General features: G+C 37.5%; 1 protein-coding gene across 1 annotated transcript; it reads left to right on the forward strand.

The window, feature by feature from the left end:
• The first annotated feature begins 455 nt into the window (after positions 1 to 455).
• Positions 456 to 12,478, forward strand: LOC110786943 (uncharacterized). Its single transcript, XM_021991527.2, has 5 exons — positions 456 to 760; positions 8,728 to 8,828; positions 11,193 to 11,309; positions 11,414 to 11,515; positions 12,132 to 12,478. Exons 1-5 carry the CDS (start codon positions 505 to 507, stop codon positions 12,300 to 12,302), a joined length of 747 nt encoding a protein of 248 aa, XP_021847219.2. The 5' UTR covers positions 456 to 504; the 3' UTR covers positions 12,303 to 12,478.
• Positions 12,479 to 15,237: the final 2,759 nt, after the last annotated feature.

A 15,237-nucleotide genomic window follows, 5' to 3' on the forward strand; every position in this document is an offset into this window, starting at 1 on the left:
ACATATATTTTGTGAAGTTTCTCCCTGATTATATGATTTAAATCAATTTGACGATTTCTCAAAACTCGTTTATTAAGCTCGATTAAAGCTTAAACCCAAAAAAAAAAAGCTCGATTAAAGCTCGTTTTGCTAGAGCACGAACTCGGGTTCAAGCTCGAGCTAAACGAGCGAGCTCGAGCCGAGCTCGAAACATCATAATGCTTAGCGAACAAAGCTCGAACAACATGTTACAAAGCTCGGTTAAGCTCGAGACAAACTCGAACAGTAAAAATCTTTATCAAACTTAGCTCGAACAAGGTAAAACTCGGATCGGCTCAGCTCGTTTGCGGCCATTGACGTTTTTTTCAAGTTTATATTCCATCTCCATCTGGTCCCACGTGTGACCTTTCCCCGCCTCCCTCCCGCCTGTGTGGCGTTCAACCTTTCACCATATCCTGCCAATTAAGATTCTATTTTATTATTTATTTCATTGTAAATTCCTCTGTTATTCTTTATCTCTCTTCAATGGCGGAAACTTCAGCACTGTATTTCATATCAACTGGATCTTCATTGCTAAGTATTTCTCGAAGCTTCCGCAACATTCCTCCTTTCTCCTCCTCCTCCACATTATCTCCTATTACCAGATTTACCACTAACATTCGTCCTCAATCGTTTTCCTCTCGATTTTTCCGATTCACCGTTAAAGCTTCTTCGGATGACCAGTTCGGTTTTGACCATGGATCTTACCCGTGGGATCCTCAGTCGCTTGATTCCGATTCTGGTATTTTAATTTGTACCCTTCTTTCGCCTCGTTTTTGTTTTAGGTTGCTTTTTAATTTCGTTAATTCTGCTATGGATGCTGTGAAGTATGAATTAGGAAATTTAATGGAATTTCTTTGGTTCTGCAATTTGATCATTAATTATTGGAAATGTGTTTTTGTTGTAGCATTACTTATTCAAAATAATTGGAACTAGCTTTTATAGAATTTTTTATTATGTGTACTGATTTGGGACATTTTGCCAGAAATTTTCTAGGGTCTTACTGATTAAGATAATTTATATATGGCTTCGACTTAGAATGTTGCCTTTAGAGTGCAGAATAATGTAAACGGTAGTTTTAATATAGTGGTGTTATGAGACGACCAATGTATCACCTTGTTCATTTTTCGCCTTTTGGGGCTTGATTAGTCAATCAAGCTTCAGTGAAAGCTTGATCATTTTATCGAGTTCAAGGATTTGCTTATAGCTTGCCCAAATTAATAAAATTGGATGAAGTTGGACAAGTTTGAATGAGTTTGTGAAGTCAAATGGATGTCATGGGGTTGATTAAGATGAAGCTCATTGATCAAAGCTATTAAACTTGTTCAAGTTGGGATCATTTGTTGGTTTAGTGAACATTAATAGTTAGACTTTCTTCACTAAGAATGTTTTAGCAAGAAAAACTGATGTATAATTTATTTTGGCCTATCAAGTTTTCAGGTGTTATTATCTGAAACTTAGCTGCTAAGCTCTTCTATTATGCTTGCCCCGAAATATGAAATAATCTTCAGAAATTATTTGTCTTTGAGAATGTCATGTTATTGGAGATGCAACAATTTGAGGTTCATATGCATAATCAGTTTGGCCCTTCGATGCTTTCGTAGCAAGTATTTTGGAGTTCTCCTTCAACGAAAAAGTTCCCCATCTTTAGTTTATGCTATAATAATCCTGTATGGACTTTAGCTATGACGTCATTCTCTGTACATTTTAGAAGGCCACTTTTGATAAGTTAGAAGAGCTCTCTGTTTTACAGGAGGTTATGGATTTTCAATTAGCCACAGTGGAGGATTTCCTGGTGGGGACGGGGGATTTATCATGTTCTTTTTCTTGTAAATTTCAGCTGTTGCTTGAATTGACCCCCTTACTCCGAAGGCGAGGGTTTCTTAAGGTGGGGCCCATTGTATGGTGTTAGGGTGAATTAACACTAGTGACATGCTCATAGAGCGAAGACCGGGATTGGTTATATCTCAGCGGATATGTGCTTGCTTTGTTGTGTTATAAGTGAGTCTTGTTCACATGATTTTTAACACTGTAAAGGTGAGTTACCTTTGGAGGAGGTTGTTTGCGTTTCATGAAAAATCTTTGGTTTTCGTCTTTGAGGTTATGAATGGCTGCAGATTTTGTTTTAGTTGGTTCCGTGAGGTTAAGGATTCTAAGGAAAAAAAGTTAGTTTTTGAAGCATAACTTACATTGCTTCATGGTGATTTTTTAGTGTAGGTGGTTGGAGATAAACTCCTAGGTCTATTCACAAGTTTCTTTGTATCCTGGTTTGTTGTCAAACAAGGTCACTTATTTAACGTCCTTGTGGGCTAGGGCGGCTGGGCTTTAGATGGTTATACGATTGAGGAGGTTGAAAGAAATTTGGTTATTCTGTAATTTTTGTTTTTCTGCTCACAGGACCGCTTTTCTTGCTGTTTGTAATACTTTTCCCTTCTGGTAATGTATCCTTTCTGAACAAAAACAAAAAAACCGATGTCAATCAAATCTCCTTACTGCCTTTAGCATCCAAATAACCATCTTAAATTTTTTGTAGAGGTTCTTATAGAACTTGAAAGAATATCTTTTATAGCACAAAATTAACCAATTACCCGTTTATCACTATGATATTGCTTACTGATGCAGAAATAAGGACCACATGATCGAAAGTTATGTTCTAAATTAGATACCAAAGGAAGAGTTCAAGTTATTGAAGGAAGATAGGTGTTCCAAAGTGAGAAATGCCTAAGAGGGAAATGTAAATGTCTTTTCTTTGTAGTGCAAGATTGTCCTGAAATCTAACTAGAAAACATAGTGAAGAAACCTTTTTTCTATGTTGGTACGCTGGTACTTTATAATAGGGAAACATTGCAAAGTTACAAGTCGAAAACTAATAGGGAATAGTGAAGATGATATCCAAAGTCTGTCAAGGAAACTCAACTTAAAGATGACACCTGCGTTATTAGTTAGTCTAATGGTCCTTGAGCTTTAAGTTGTCTCCTGAAGTTGTGAGGGCATTGGACAATGGGTTCGAGGGTCCTTCCTTCCTAGCTAGCTGTTAAAGGGGGAAATAAAATGCCCATTTCTTTTCGAAGTCTGAGAAGCCAGGGTTGGCTAAATTAGGGAACTATTGTGATTGCCTTTGTCTATTGGTGCTCCTATGAGTTGAAGAGCTAAGTTCCAATATTTTCAACACTATGCATGTTTACAGAAAAATGACATACATTTTGAATTTTGAAGTAAATGAATGTATTACTAAACACAAGAGAGGGAATTCTAAGAAGAGATCTTCAGTGCTCAAGAGTCTTGCATGCGCACCCCAGCTTTCCAGCGTGTTGTTTTTCTGCATGTTTTGTACGTTGGACATTAGTGACTGAATTCGCTTTTTAAGGGAAAGCCGGAAAGCATGATTCCTGAAAGGCATCTGTGGTTAATGTCTTAAAACCTTGGACCTTTAACCCTCATCCATGTTACAAAAACTGCTGAATAAGGGTAATGAAAAATCTTTTCTGCATGTGAGGATGTTAGTCATGAATATATATGGAAGTGTGTGTTAGGTGTAGATTGTTGTCAATCATCTTGGAAATAAGGAAGTGTACAAAGAAGAAATAGGAGATGTTTTCTAGATCATGTTGCTGTAACTTTATTCAAGTGCATGATGCAAAAAAGCTTATTCTGCCAGCACACAATCACACATTGAAGGTCCAACATTATTGTCTAGAATCTTATAGCCAATAGTAACTCAGGCTCTGTTACGAAGATGTAGCCTTTAGGACTCCCTCTACTGCATACCTTTACTTTGTTCATGGATATTTATCTTTTATCAACTTGTTCAGATGAGCATATAATAGACGACCTAGATGTGACTTTTTGAATTCTCCTTCCATGTTCAAGTTCAGGACCTCATATTTATGTTATGAATTAGCTAAGTGATTATCTTTTACTTACTAACTCTGACAGCTAATTCCAGGAGTCGTTTATTTATATTCTCCAACTTATTTCATGTAGAACTTGCTAGCCTTTTTCTTCTCAGCTTTTTGTAATAAACATTGTTGTATTTTTTATGCTTCATTTGTTGAGTTCTATTGCTTTTTAGAAGTTGATGTTTTAGCCCTTTCATTCGTGGTGAGGATAATGAAGTAGAAAGGAATTCCTACTTTGTGAGTTCAGCATGTGACTAAGTATCTAAGAATTTATTGTAATTTTTATTTTAGTTAAGTTTTGGGTCCTCGAGGATATCAACTGTAGTTTTTCGCAAAGAAAAGTATCGGGGGTTCATCATCAATTAAAGAGTATATCCCTTAATCAGATGTTGTCCTTGGGCTCCAAGCAGGGTTACCTAATACGTAATACGATTTAATACAAATACGCAATACAATGTCCGGCCGAATTGTAATACAGTTTGAGGTTTTTTATAATACGATTTTTGAGAGCATAATACGAAATACTATAATACAATGCCCTATAATAACGTAACGTAATATAAAATATAAAAAGACAAAAGGGCAAAATCATAATTTCCCAAGTACTATGATAAATATGCTACAATAATATTTAATCCGTAAGAAAAAGTAATATTTAATCCTATAATAAAAAAAAAGTAGAACAAGCAAAATAATAATTTCCTAAGTATATGATTTCAATTCAAGGTGTGTATATTGCATGGTGCTATTATTATTATTTTTGGTAAATGAAAATTAGATTAATAACCAAAATAATGAGTACAAGGCTAAACAGCCAAAAACAAAGCTAAACTCAGATGGCATCCCTTCTAAGAAGGCACCCCAAAGAGTAAAGAAAACTTCGAATACCAAAATTACAAAGAGGTTCCAATACTTTGTAATTTCTTAGAGCCAAAACATCTACTCATTTGAATACCCTTCTCCCTTTTACCCAAAAGATATACACATATACACATACACAGCAACCACTTGAAACTTCCTCAAATTTTTTCTCCTGCCGAATCATATACACATACACAGCAACCACAATAGCCATTTTAAACACCTGATGCTTAACCTGTTACTGCAAAAATGACATACAATACTCTACAAACAGAGCTCCAGTTGTCAATGGAATATTAAGCCATTTGAGCACCATGGCCGAAATCTCCGCAGCAATCATGGTGCTATTATTAGATGATGACTAGTAGCTATGTTGCACGGAAACGGGTTCGGGGACGGAAAACGTCAAAATCAAAATTGCAAAAAACGGGTACGGCATGGATTAGGCAAAAAAAAAAGACAAGAATTTAGCTAAATTAAACATCCATACATAAAATAGTTCAAAAGTATATTGGTAGAAGCACGGGTAGTGGGTACGGATTGGATACGGATGTGTCACTCAAGTTAACTAAATAATGCCTAAATAACAAAACCAAATAAAACAGAAAAAACAAAACTAAACAGCCTAATAAAAAATCAAGATAAAATAGAAAAAGAAATTAAGAAACTGAGATTATATATTTATATTATTATATGACACAATCATTCAATCAAGATAAATAAAATAGAAAAGATAAAAATAGAAATCAAAGAAAACATAAAACAGTAAAAAGAAAAAAAGAAAGAGAAGAGAACAAGAAAATCACAGGCGAGGCGGCGAACGGCGAGGAGTTTCTGGCTTGCTGGTTGCTTCTACCGGCGAGGGCCGAGGTGATAAGGCTGGCGGCGGCGGCGGCTTCTGCAAGCGACGAGGAGGTCGCTACTTTGCTACTAAGTTGCTTCGCTACGAACGACCGAGGCAACACCGTAACACAACCGGTGGATGGCGGCGAGAAAGAAGACCGGCGGCGAGGGACACAACCGGCGGCCGCGGTCGTCGGTGAGAGGTGAGAGAGAAGGGGGAATTTGTAAAATAAAACCCTAAAATTTGAATTTTGGTTAAAACTTCACTAATAGTTGTCTGGATACGTGGTTTCTTTCCTAAAACGTACCCACCCGCGTACCCATCTGTATCCAATCTGTACCCAAATTCAACCCACGTACCCAGATTTGGAGTCGGCTTGGGGACGTTTCCTGGGCGTACCCGCAGGGGCGGCGCTGGGGCGGTGCCACCGGGGCGACCGCACAGGGCCCCCCAAAATAAAGGGCCCCCAATGTAGTTTATGTTTTTCAACAGCGATATAGAAAATCCTGCAGCGCGATGGTAAGTGAAAAGGGATACCAATCAAAGGACATGAGTTCGAACCGCGAAAGCCTCTAAATTTTTTTATTTTATTTAAAATAAATGTTGCTGTAAAATCGATGTACAGTTGTACTCAATAATAATTACTCCTAGTCCTAGGCTCCTAGCTTCCTAGGTTACATCGTCTTTTATCTCTCCTCTTTGGCTTTTTCCTCTTCCAAGATTTATTTGGCCTTTATCAATAGTCTATATTCTTCCATTAACCCTCAACTTTTTATTTTAAATTTCTCAAACTCAATACTCATTGGCCTCTTTGTAAGTGTATAATTTTTTTTTTAATGTTATGTTTTCTTAATCTTAAATACTTAGTACTCCGTATATGAAGTTTAAGTCCATTTTGTTAATTATTTTTTGTTTGAGATTTTTTTTTTTAGTTCTCAATTTTTGTTTTGTTTCGATTGTCATAGTCACCGGTTATGAAAACTTCCACAGATTTAATGAATGTTTAAGGTTTTAATCCTTTTCGCAATCTGCCAATCCGATGTATCTTATATTCCTCTTCTTAATTTATTTATCAGTTTATGTTTTAATACTTATGGTTTTATGTTTGAATTGTAAGTTGACACTTAAACATATTCAGGTACTACAGTCAATACAAAAAGGGCCCCAATTTTTTGAAATCGCACAGGGCCCCATTTACTTTGCCACGCCCCTGCGTACCCGTACCCGGTATGGGAAACGGTACTTCTCAGGCGTACCCATTTTAGTAAAAAGTACTTTTTTGAAAACAAATTGCATACAAATTCAAACAATGCACTTCAAATATGCACAAAATACTTGAGTAAAAAACAAAAGTTGCTCATTCAATAAAATGCATGCACATTAATTTCAAAAATTTGCACAGAAAATATTTCTTCTCATTTGAATACCCTTCTCCCTTTTACCCAAAAGATATATTTAATGTCCCTTAGGACAGTTGGACTTCTCCCCCCATCATAGATCCCGTCATGGAATCAGGAGGGAACTCTTAGCATCGACATTCACGATGATTATCTTGACGTAACTCTTTGGAGTTCTTGGCATCGTCGTTGTTTTTTCTTTCTCTCGGGAAAACCTTTGAGAGAGTCGTTTTGTTTCCGACGGTTGGGACCAAATTGTCACGGGATTTTTTTTGTTTTTTTCGCATAGCAAGGGCCAAGGAGGATCTCATGATGACGTCTACACCAACCTCACTTTCTAAAGGACAAGGGAAGAAACAGGAGAAAACATCAGAACAAGCAACAAACAATGGCAGATGTTAGTTATGCCATGGGTGGGCCCGGCCCCCAAGCGGAAAATTTCGTAGTGTATTTTTAGTGAAGGCCTCCCTAAAATTTGTGTATAATTGTATAAATTACATACTATACTGTTTGATTCTTCTACTGGTCCCCTTGTAAAACTGTTCAAGATCCGCCACTGGCAACACATACACAAACAGACTTTATTTTATTTTCTGAGCAAGCATAGCATTTACAAGAGCTTGTAAGGATTCTCTCATTGAAATTCATTGCTATCACAAATTAAGGGCAACAATGTATTTATTGAAAACTTAGGTGGTGGCTACATCTCAAAATACAAGGTATTACCTACTGCTACTATCCCATGTTCACGAAGGGGCTGAGGGGCTTAGTAACAGTAACCATATGGTGCTTATACCCTAGTGTCTCGGATGTACTCCTTCATAACTATGGGGTGGTTACCAACACATGGTAACCGCCAACCATGATTTCCACAAACGTGCTCTTCATGATAGCTGGCAACTATGATTTCCACAAACGTGCTCTTCATGATAACCGCCAACTATGATTTCCACAAACATGCTCTTCATGATAACCGCTCATGATCCCAAAAAATGTTACCTTCATGGCCACAGTTATAGGTAGTTACCATCCCTGGATAACTACATTGCCACAAATTCCCTAAGTTTGCCCCTGTACGCACTTCATGCGCGTAAAGCTTGCACTGGCCCATTATTGGGACCTCACTATATTACGCACCAAGGTTTCATCCACGTTTGAGCCAATGTTCACACTAAGTTGTCCTTCAATGTGCTATGGTGATCCCCTAAGGCCTTCCCCATGGTCCATGGCTGGCTGCCGACCCATGCTGAGCACCCACCTGTATATAGGTATATATTGGCTATTGCAAAATCTCCTCAGCACCTTTTGCTTTGAGACTTAGTTACTTGGCGTCTCCAAAAGTCGACCTTTGTTTGAGGACACTTATGTTTGTGCGAGTCGCACATGTCATATCATGCGTGTGGCCTCGAATGCCTTCCGATGCCTACCATTGCAACCAAGGCATGCTTAATCCCCCTGTCAGTGTCGACCAAATGTAACATCTTACCTTGTGCAGTCTGATTGGCATTCCTTGAATCACGTTCCTGATTTGAGATATTGCACTTTCTATTCATCTAATACTTCAAGAGAGTACTGTCATTAAATGCTGCATATGATGGTATATTAGTCTACTGTTTTTTATTTGGCAAGAAATATATTAAATGTAAGCACTCCACAAACCTCTTTAACCTCAACACTGATTTTTGTTCATATTTGAATTACTATATAGGTATTCAGTGGGTTCGTGAGGACACAATCACAATGTTCACTGCAGATGGGCTCGTTCAACTGGGAGGTTCTTTAGTTCCACGGCGTATCTCTCCATCAGAGGTATGCCTTGTTTTGTGCAAGTCTTCTACAATTTTTTATTTCCCATTCAAATATGTTGTGTTTAGTCTAAAGACTTAGGTAGCATGTGGATCACTTTTGGAAATTGGAAAAGGAGTTTAATACAGTTTGGATTTTGGAATAATTTGATTTGTGGTGGGTTAGGAAATAAGTGTTCTTATATTGGGGCTTGACTTCTTTCTAAGGAGTTCTAAGCATGCAACTCATTTTTCAATGACTGCTAATCATTATGTTTGACGGAATCAATACTTGAAGCTTTCTTGAATAGAAGGAATTTTGTGTGTGTGTGTAAGTTTACTATATGCTTGTTGAGTTGATTAGTGACATTAGCACACATTGATTATTCCAATTAATCGTTAGTTGTGGTTGGTCTCGTTATTAGATCCTTTCGTATCACGTAATTGGGTTATGATGACATGATGACTGTAATGTTACTTTTTGAGATATGACTTGAAAAATATAATTCATGTATGATACTTATGTTTTATATAGTTCTCTTGGTCTTTGCTTTTTACTACGGAGTACTCATTAGAAATAAGGAGTAAGGAATGTATATGTTGCTTGTGGAACAAGAACAAAAGCTGTGATATTGCAGAATTCTAAACGTCATGATCAGTATAATCTCTGTGTGTCACTATGATTGTCCTATATATTATTGTGATAGTTACTATCTAATCTTGTCGCATTTAATATAGTATTCACTTTTAGTTATTGTGATTCTTTTCTAATTTATTAACAACAACAACATCAAGAGCAACAAGTCAACAACAACAACAACCAAGCCTTAGTCCCAGAAATTTTCTAATTGTTTAATATGCATGAAAATTTTGCACTGAGAATCATACTGAACTGTAAGGCTTTCATTGTTTGTATTATTTCTTTGCACATGGAGAATAGGGTGCAGTAAGAAATAGGAGATTCAAGAGGCGAACTAGAAATCGTCAACCACTCAATCAATGAGTTCATTTTGATAGGTCTACCCTATCGTTTGTTGCACACCCCCATTTGCTGCATTTTGATAGGTCTACTCTATCGTTTGTTACATTGATTTAGGAAAAATTAACTGATGCTCTAAGAGCTTGGTTTTAAAAAGCGCGGGGCGAAAAGAAGCGCAGCCAAGATCGCTTCTGCTGGCAGAAGCAACGCGAGATACAGGAAGCGCGTGCTTCCTAGCACTTCTACGCTTCTGGGCTTCCTGTTGTCTGGGCGCAGCAGGCCCTTCTTTTAAAAAAAAATATTTAAAGCCACGTGACTCTGGTCTTCTTTTTTAAAGTATCGCGTGATTTTTTTTTTTTTTTTTGAGGCATTCAGGAGTAATTTTAGGAGAGAGAGAAAATCTGTCGAATATTTTGGGGGTTTTTGGAGAACCCTAGTGCGATTTTCTCCAGCAGCCGTTGCCGGATTTCTCCAGCTCTTCTCACCGAAATTCGGGTTATTCAGATATTTTTCTTTCATCTTTTCGATTTCTCTCTTTTTTTAATCTTTTCGATTACTCTTTTTTTTCCATCTTTTCTCCACCTTTTCTGAACTTTTGAAATTTTATTATTTCTTTCCAGGTGCGCTTTGTGCCTAGGCTTCAGGGCCCTTGTGCGCTTCGGTGCGCTCGCGTTATTATAACCAAGTTTAAGAGAAGCTTTATAATAAGTAAACTTGAATAATGAGTAAATATTTAATAATGAATACAAACTCAAGGCAGAAAGTTCAGTTATACCGAGCAATACATAGGTTAAATCCTAGTTAACGATAATGATTCCATGGAAATATACCAAAATACGATATCTAGGTATCATTAACCTTTACAGAGTTACTAGTGATGGTGGCACTTAGTGGCATGGATGGTAGTTTGCTTAATATGTTGCTTGTGTTCTGGGGATTCCTGTTAGCAGGGCCCCACTTGCAATCATCCGTAAAGAAACTCGCTAGCCAGACTAAAGAGGGAACCGTATACAGACATACCAAAAACTATGTCTTTGGCCATTAAATGGAATCCGTAATGAAAGATGTGTGTGGCTGTAGCGGTGTGCCTCTGTCTATTGAAATTGGCCAATCGCATTCATCACTTGCTGTTGCCATTTTGTTGATATCTTCTTTCAGTTCAATGTTATATTTTTGACAGGCAGTTCTCCTATGTTATATTATTACTTGCTAAGCTGCCCAAATTGCATTTTCACAATGCAGAAGAAGCGGTGTGCCTGTGTCTATTGAAATTGGCCAATCGCATTCATCACTTGCTGTTGCCATTTTGTTGATATCTTCTTTCAGTTCAATGTTATATTTTTGACAGGCAGTTCTCCTATGTTATATTATTACTTGCTAAGCTGCCCAAATTGCATTTTCACAATGCAGAAGAAGCAGGGTAAGGTGAAAAATCCTCCAAAGTATCAGCGCTTTCAGGAGAGTGATTACATGGATCCAAACCAAAGCCTTTGTCTGGGTGCTCTCTTTGATATTGCAGCAACAAATGTGAGGAATTTCAATAGCTACAATTAGTTGTCGACCCTGACCTGTTGTTTAGTTTCAGTAGTCTTCGTTGTCTTTGAATGATGCTTTTGTAATTGTTGTGTCAGGGGCTTGATATGGGTAGAAGGCTTTACATCGTCGGCTTTTGTCGTTCAGTTGAGATGCTTAGTGATGTTATCGAGGACAGTGTCCTGGAGCAAGGTGGAGAGGTTTGTGCCAATAAAAATTGCACTGTTGATGTTATATTTAGCGTCTCTTACTGGGGTTTCAAGTTGTAATACTTGATGGTTCTTTAGTTGATTCTGAATTCTTGATGCACCTGCTAAATTTATGAGCAGTTTCTTTTGATAGCATGACTACTTTTTTTGAGATGTTAGCAAATAGGTCCACCTTAAAAGAACAGAATTCCACAAATGTTCAGTTTTAACAAATTTAATTTGCTAACCTTTAGGCTAAAGTACACTGTGTGCACATTTACTTCAATGACTAGCCTGTTTTATTTCTTATTGAAAAGCTAACTTTCCAGATTGAAACATGCATGACTTCTAACATGTAAATTACGATTTTCTTTGCCTTGTCTGAATTTATCTTAACTTGTTTTATCATATTTGATGGTACCTTGCCTTTGTAATTTGGTTTGAATGGTTGTTTTAATAATGTTTAATTTGGACCAAAGTTTTTAAATATGGTTAAAATTATGTGATACACAATTTGAAGCTTGCAATTTGACCACTTTCCATGGACTCGTTATAAAGAAAATATAACCACGTGTATGATGCATATTTCTGAAAGTTCATTTATATGCTGAACAATGGAACGGTCCAGGTGGTTGTTGCAGAGAAAGCAACAAAGGGTGGATTGCAGGAGAAGTTAAGTATGACTGTTGCGGTGCCACTACTTTGGGGTGTTCCTCCTGCTTCAGATACACTACATCTTGCTGTCAGAAGTGGTGGAGGGATAGTGCAGAAGGTATTCCGGCAGTGGCACTTCATGTAAATAAACTGCCGACCAGGATGGCTTGACCCATCATCTATTGTGCATTCCCCTGTATATAGCTTATAATTTGTATATTATTGAGACTGTACATTTGTATAATTCATACCATCAAACATTTGACTGACTGTAAAATTAAATCATTGTTCCTCTTCAATTGACTGTTGAATTTCTGTTTACTTTAAAACGTGTTCTTGATAAGCTATTGAAATGAGAAACTCATTTCTCTGCCTAGAAAACCTCTCCCCCTCCCCCAACCACCACTTTGAGCTGTTAACTTGATTAACCTAATGGTCGTCTCTAGTTGTTGGCGAGCCTGGTATTTTATCTCTGTAAATCAGGTTCTTTTATGTTAGCTTGTAATTTGTTGTTGGATATCCTACATCTTCAGCTACAAGTTGACCCTTTATTAACTCATGATGGAGGGTGTTTAGTGTTGATGAGACTATGTATCTCATGTTGGATTGGTTTCTTATGTGTTTCATGCATATAGGTGATCATTCGTTTTTATTTGATCTGGAGTCCTTTTTTTTCTTTTCAAATACGAGTCCTACGTTATCTACCAATTAAACCATCCAATGTGAGCTTGGTTTTCATTGCTTGTATTGTTTACTTACTTGGAGGTGTATTAAAATGCTACTTGTAAAATTTGTAGTGTGTGGTGAGGTAGCGGTTAGCAATAATAATTGGGTATCTTTTGTCAAACGTTAAAAATTGTATCGTGTAGTGGATAGCGTTTGGTAAAATTATAATAAAGTTTTAAATAATATATATGGATTTATTGTGTTTTGCAATATCAACCGCTACTTTTACAAAACACTACACTAGTTACCCGTTACTTTGACAGTTAATCGTTACCCGTTGCTTTGACAGTTAATCGTTACCCGTTACTCAACCGCTAAACGCTACCCGCTACTGCTAGTTTTGCCAAACATAGCTTTAATGTCTAAAAGAGATACGAAGTAGTCCCTCTGTTACTAAATGTTCTTCCTGTTTTTATTTTGGGCGCTCCTAATGTTTTTTCCAGTTTGAATCTATACTATTTTTTGCCATACTTTTTTTTTCCAAAATATCCTTATATTCTATTCTATTTATCAAAATACCTAAAGATTCTACCCATATTCTAACCTAAAATTCTCAATCCCCAATATTAAATTCATCAAGAGCAACTCCAATGGTGAAAAAAAGAACTTGCTTACAAAAAAAAATGAACATGTGAGCAGGTAACCCACCATTAGTACAACAATGACATAAACAGCTGTTAAAATCTTGTAGCTATTTTGGGCTACATAGCTCAAAAAAATATAGTTCAAATAAATAAATTAAATATTATAGGGTGCTACAAAGTATTGTAGCCCACCAATGTGAAAATTTATAGTTTTAATCAATTTTAGTTAAAAATTTGATCGGCACACTTAGCCACAATATCTTGTACCTCACTATTGGAGTTGCTCTAACCCTTCCCCATAAACTACCCTCCCACCTCCTTTTTAACCCATCCTTATTTATCACCCCCACTCTCCCCATAAATATCACCCTTATATCTTATTTCTTTATTATTTGTTATCTTTTTTATTTATTCCAATATCTTACACCCAATCATTACTCTTACACCCAAATATTACACATATACCCAAATAAATTAAGATTTCAATTTTCTTAATCCCCTCCCCTATTTCAACCGGGAAGAACTTAAAGAACGGAGAGATTACTAATTTTGGTCCAAAAAGGAACAGTATATAAAGTATTTTATCTGCCCAACTCATGGCAACTCAGATTTTGCAGATTTTGGGCCTTTTGGGATGGTTCCCTGCGAAGATTCTGGTCAATCAGTTAGGCATTACCAAAATTAAAATAAATTATAAAAAATAGAAACCTTTTTTAAAACTTTTGAAATTCTTATCTACTCCGTAATTTCCTTGTGAAATTACCCTTTAGGGCATGCTTGGATTGAGGGTAATGTATTAAAGGGGTAATAAAAGTCAAACTAAGGTAATTAAAGGTGATAATGAGGGGATGAAGTGGTGGCAAAGGGAATAAGCTAGTGTTGGCAAGAAGAAAATAAAAGGGAAGGGGGAACAAATACCCTCATCATGGGGGGAATAGTTACCCACCATCCCACTAGGGTGATAATTACCCTCATTTGGGGGGTAATTACTTCCCCCCTTCCTCCCTTCTCCTCACAACACCACCACTACCACAACTTCTCATCACAATACCACCACACCACCCTCCTTGCAACCACCTCAATTCACCTTCATTGTCCTTTTATTATGGTGGTTTGACTTTTATTACCCCCATAATCCATTACACCCAATCCAAGTGTGCCCTTAGTCTAAATAATAAAATACAGTAGAGGTGAAAGGTGGGTTAGGGGAGGACTCTTGGAGATTAACTGGATTCTATGGGTGGCCGGAGGTAGCTAATAGGCATCTTTCGTGGAAGCTTTTGATGGAGCTGGCGGGGCAAACTAATCTCCCATGGCTTTGTATTGGTGACTTTAATGAGATTTTGTACCATTCGGAGAAGGTAGGGGGGAACGTTAGGGCGGATTGGCAAATGGAAAACTTCAGGGAGGCCGTGGATGTCTGTGGCTTGAGGGATGTTCCGTTTTCGGGGTACGAGTTCACCTACGACAATGGTAGGGAAGGGGTGAAAAATGTACAATGTCGTCTCGATAGGGCTTTGGTGACGGAGGGGTGGATGGAGTTGTTCCCAGAAGGACACTTAAGGCATATCGATAGAGAGTGGTCGGACCATGCACCCATTTTTCTGTCTTTGTGGAGGGCTGAGGGTGGCGGAGGTTTGGGTGAGAAACCATTCCGGTTCGAGCAGTTATGGGTCTGGATGATGCGTGCGAGGGTATCATAGAGAACGCCTGGTTGGGAGGTAGTAACTGGGAGGCAAAAGTTATGGGGTGCGCAGAGGACTTGAAGGC

The sequence above is a fragment of the Spinacia oleracea genome, chromosome 5 (assembly GCF_020520425.1).
Source record: "Spinacia oleracea cultivar Varoflay chromosome 5, BTI_SOV_V1, whole genome shotgun sequence".
NCBI classification, from domain to species: Eukaryota; Viridiplantae; Streptophyta; class Magnoliopsida; order Caryophyllales; family Amaranthaceae; genus Spinacia; species Spinacia oleracea.